We start from the raw sequence: 5,000 nt of genomic DNA, 5'->3' as shown, positions 1-5,000 counted from the left end.
TATTGTCCGAGTCTTTCAGCGGATCTGCTTGATGTACGGTTATTCAGTCAAACGCTCTCTAAATTGGCCACAGACGGACTTGGTGTCTCAGCTTTGCAGGTAACCAACACAATTATTAGTTAAACTTGTACGTGTTAAAATTGAACCACCCCACCTTTTTAACACCAAAGTAAGGTTCAAGGTCCTCAGTGTTTTTATGAAATGTATGAGTCTCACGAATGCGGACCAAAGACGTCGATCTCACGCATTGAGGGCAATTTCTCACGCCTGCCGTATTCTTTAGCACTCTAACAACAAAAATTCAATCCAATATTCCCCGTAAATGTTCCAAAAAACTGCGCTTAATGTCGAGTTTGAGATCAATACGTTCGAAAGCCATCGGAAAAGTTTCAAATAGCTTTGGACGTTTTCGGAAGCCATCGAAACATCTTCGGACATTTTCAGTAGCGTTCGGAAGTCTTCGGTAAATCGTCGGAAGTTGCCGAAACATTTCCGGAAATTTTGGTCATGAGGAGACGAAAATCTCTACGCTTTGACTCGGCAAAAAGTTAGCAGGTATACATTCAGATCCACACGAAAATTGAAAGCATGAATATCAATTGATGCTGAAACGTTTGTTCACATAGTGACCCTCTTTGAAACTATGCGTGATATCGTGTAAAACTTAACTGGCCAACCTCTGTTCTCCTAAATTAACAATAATCTCTATTGTAATCATCAACAATAACTGAGGCTTCTGACACTTACAATAAGGGTATTTCGTGATCTTCCAGGCGCCCGTAAAAGTAAAGTCAAGGTCATTTATGCACCCCGGGTTATGCAAGCGGAACGTTTAACCTTATATTCACCCACCAACGTGAAAGTTGAGATTTTCCTCTGGCAGTGAATGTTCATGGCAGAAGTAACTTGGCAGCTCCGATATATGAAAACTTAAAGTGCTGCCAAACTCTCATTAACTGGGTTACAGTAACTTTCAATATGTAAGGTAAAAGCAGGAGGCCATTACCCTAAGCCTCCATCTTTCATATTAACCCTCTGAGTCAACCCTTTCTCATATCTTTCTATTTTTAGAAGCACCTCGCAGGGGGGCTTTACTGGGTGTTTTCTCAATAGCCAATCATAAGAGATCCATGGTCAGGCATTTATTACGTCACATACGTATGTGACGTATGTGAACCACTTCACGTATGCTCTCCGTCACATACGTCACATACGTGAAAATACAGTAGTTCTAAAAATAGAAAGATACGGGACAGGGTTGACTCAAGCGTACAATACAGTTGGAGGATTCGGGTAATGGTCTCCTGGTAAAAGATTAAGCCAAGTGCCCCATCAGGCCGGAGCTTATCCCGGTTTCTGTTACATGAAGCGACTAGGAGTATTCTACTCCCACCTGGATGGGATGCTAGTCCATCGCAGGGTTACCCCCTAGAATTAAATTCGGCAGCACCCATTTATACACCTGGGTGGAGAGAGGCAATGTGAGAATACTGAAGTCTCTTCCTCACGAACGCAACACAATATTCCTAGTCAAGACACTATTTATCTTGCCCAGGCAAATGATGATAATCTTTATTCTCGTCACCAGGATGCAGTTGAATCCGATCAGTTCTCGACTGGACTAAATGCGATATAATTACAAATATCGGTTTTTTGCCTTTTTTCCTCGTTTTTCCCTACCCTTGATCTAAGAAAGAAATACTTGATGGAAAGTTAGTCGGCGCTGGAGGTATATTATAGGAATATATTTCGTGATTTTAATTTTATTATTGCGTTTTATTAGGCCAAGGCTCAGCGGCTAAATTAGGCGTGGAGAGTCAACAGAGTAAAGTTACAGATCATGAGTAGTTTTACTGGCTAAAAATAAACCGCGTGATTGCAAATACATGCTGACTAAGCAGTACCATGCTGCGTCATGAGTGTTTGAGAAACTACCGTGCTTCAGCGCTTTATTCATCCCGTATTTAATGTACCCTGTTTATATTACAAGTTCAAATCAAGATTGCTCAACTCTAAAACAGAGGGCCTCTGTCAACTGTCAAAACGCCGTAAAACGGTAACACAAACGTAGGCTATAGCAAGTGCATGACATAAAACAGTAAAATGTCTTGAAAATCTGCAATTTTCTCCCCGAGCTTTGTAAAGGTTTTTACGGTTTACATAATACGGCATATCCGGGACTCCCTCTTACCCCGCCCTGAAAATGGGCCTGGAACCCAAGAGGGAGTCCCGGAACAGGACTAATAGGGACAAAGCTTGTTACTACGATTAAAAAAGTGGGGGTGGGGGGACTGCTCCGTTACCAGGTCTCCTACTATCAGCTATCGCATTGCCAGTCTATTTCAAATATTTGTTTCCTCTGTTGATTTTGTTTTAATTACATGCCTTAAACTAACCTGAAGCTATATGTCAGGGGCACCCAACGAATCTGTTCCTCACATTATCTGTTCCCCAGAGGAATCTTGCTGGCTGGCAAAAATACAGGTGTTTCGATGAACTGGCTGGGAAATTTTGTTATTGATAGAGGTTTTGCCTGGGAATTACTGATTTTTCCTAGCATTTCAACCCGAGTTGGCTGTAGAAACTCTGAAGATTGAGGACGACTAAAAGAAAAAAAAAAAAAAAAAAAAAAAAGAACCCCTTCCCTCTCCCACAGAGTAGTCACAAACATACGACGGCTGGTCAGAGTGATTGCGCTTGCGGAAAAAACCTGTTTTGTCCCGGTTTTGTCGCTTTTGTTCGGTCGTTTTGGATCGAGGGATTTGAAAGCGCGCGGAATTCCTGGCTGGGAAATAAATTTGATCAACTGGCTGGGAAACCAACCAATTTTATCTAGCTGGCTGGGAAATTTCTTGTGTGTCTTTCTGGGAAAAAGGAACAGATAATGTTTTCCCAGCAACACTGAAAAACACCTGAAAATGCCTTAATAACATTTATTTTCATTAACTGGGGTATAATAATACATTTTACAACAAATTGGTCGTTGGGTGCCCCTGATATGTCACTGCACTACGTAAAAATGCGCCTTAAAATGTCTCCAAACTACCCACGTAAACCAGGTTTTCCTTTTTTTCATAAATGATCCAGTAAGCGACTGAATGTTGCTGTTAACACTTTTCATGACGTTTTCCTCTTTCTTGAAAATTTTACAGAAACAACTTTTAATCTTCCATTTCAGGAGCACTTTGACAAGTTACAGTTTACAGAGACTGCAGTTGACGGCAGTGTACTCATCCCTAATCTAGCAGCGAGTGTCTCAAACAAGTTCAAAGAGAGGTTTCTTGTTGTACGAAGACTTAAAAGAGCTGTGGAGTCTTCTTGGACAACATCTCCGACAACGACCCCAGCAGAATGCTGTCAGATAGCAAACTCACCGAAACGCCTCGAGTACGATTCAAGGTTTCGTAATAAAGTTGACTTTGCAAGTTTATGCGTTAAGATTTCAGAGAGCGCTCCTTCGTCTCGACAGTATGTTGCTGATTCCGTACTGAGCGAGATGAAAGATATCATGCAGCAATATCCTGTTATCAAGTGGCAATACTTTGCATCTGAGGAAGGTATGCTGGCGAGTTTTCCAGCGTTTGAAGACGCGGCAGACTGTAGATCTTATGATCCTCGTTTCAGACCATTTTATGTAGAAACAGCCACACCCGAACCAAAAGACGTTGTTCTTGTTATTGACACAAGTGGATCAATGGCTGGGAACCGGATTGACGTGGCTAAGGCGGCTGCAAAAACGGTTTTAAGTACAATGAATCCAAGAGATCGGGTAAGTAAAGTAATCCACGATTGAAAGCTATGGCGCTTCAAACAATATTTTAACGTTAGTGTTCTCTTATTTTTCGGCTTGACTGCCTGCCTGCTGGACTGACTAACTGACTGACTGACTACCGTCCGATCCCCCGACCGCCCAACAGACTCACTGACTGACTGACTAGCAGCCTGTTTGTCTGGCTGACTAGCTGCCGGAGTGACCGACTGATTAACTGGGTTGCTGTGTGACCTCGTATCTGATTATTATTATTTTTGATCAGATTGGATTGGTGAAATTCAGCAGCGAGGCCGAAACACCAACTGGATACAACAATGATGGGAGAGACTGTCACAGCAAACGTTTGGCGGATGCCACACCGATTAATATCAAATACTTAAAGGATTTTGTAGATACACTTTTTGCTAGAGGTACGTGTAACGATGTTGTCCAAAAACGTTGTTTATTTTCTGATTCACAAAACTAACTCCTACTCTCCGGCCTCGTGCTCTAACATCCGGGACACTACTTTCGTACCGTGTATTACCTAATTTGGTAACAACATTACATCTCTCCCCTCTTTGGAACAAATTTTCAACATGGGTAATGAAAACAAACAAAATACAATTTAAACAAACAAAAACAGTTCAGTCCTAAAAGTCTAACAAGGACTTAGCAAGTTCACACGCAAATGTTATCAGTCACAAACAAAATCATCCAACTTTACTGGGCGTGTTCGCGTACGCTGCGGGTAGCGCTTTGATGGTACAGGATCGGACTGCATCGGTGCTGCAACATCACTGAAGCTTCCTTGCTTCTCGGTACTGGCATTCTCTTCCTTCACTGCGGGCACGCTTTTGAAGAACGAAGAGTTCCTCGTAATCTGGACGCCATCATCATTCTCTGCAGTGATCATAGATCCCTTTTTCTCTACAATAAAGTGCGGTCTTGGGTCATACGGTGTGTCACTTTTCTTCTTTGAGTCATCTCTCTTAACTAGTACCGTGTCGCCTTCTTTCGCGTTTGACGGCTTTACGTAACGCTTGTTGTCTGCGTGCTCCTTCATCTTCGCTTTCGCTGTCTGATCACGCTCTCGGATCTCAGGGTCTGAGCAGGGTGTCGTCAACTCGGGTAGCTTCGTTTTCATTGGCCTGCCAAAGAGTGCTGTTGCTGGAGCAATCCTTGTGGTGCTGTGAGGTGTAGCACGGTAGTTTCTCAGCAGCCTGTTCAGCTCCTGCTTGTAGTTCTT

At 42.7% G+C, this 5,000-nt stretch overlaps 1 protein-coding gene across 1 annotated transcript in view; it reads left to right on the top strand.

Moving 5' to 3' along the window:
- The window catches only part of LOC137991986 (VWFA and cache domain-containing protein 1-like), a 22,492-nt gene that overhangs the window by 306 nt on the left and 17,186 nt on the right, over positions 1-5,000 (top strand). Inside the window, exons 1-3 of the mRNA XM_068837005.1 lie at positions 1-99; positions 3,179-3,769; positions 4,035-4,182. The exon at positions 1-99 is cut by the window's left edge and continues 306 nt beyond it. Of these exons, the coding sequence (XP_068693106.1) occupies positions 1-99; positions 3,179-3,769; positions 4,035-4,182 (838 nt within the window). The remainder of the gene's footprint in view (positions 100-3,178; positions 3,770-4,034; positions 4,183-5,000) is intronic.

The sequence above is a fragment of the Montipora foliosa genome, chromosome 2 (assembly GCF_036669935.1).
Source record: "Montipora foliosa isolate CH-2021 chromosome 2, ASM3666993v2, whole genome shotgun sequence".
NCBI classification, from domain to species: domain Eukaryota; kingdom Metazoa; phylum Cnidaria; class Anthozoa; order Scleractinia; family Acroporidae; genus Montipora; species Montipora foliosa.
Note: the sequence above shows the minus strand (reverse complement) of the source record. Positions and strands in the feature narration are given on the sequence as shown.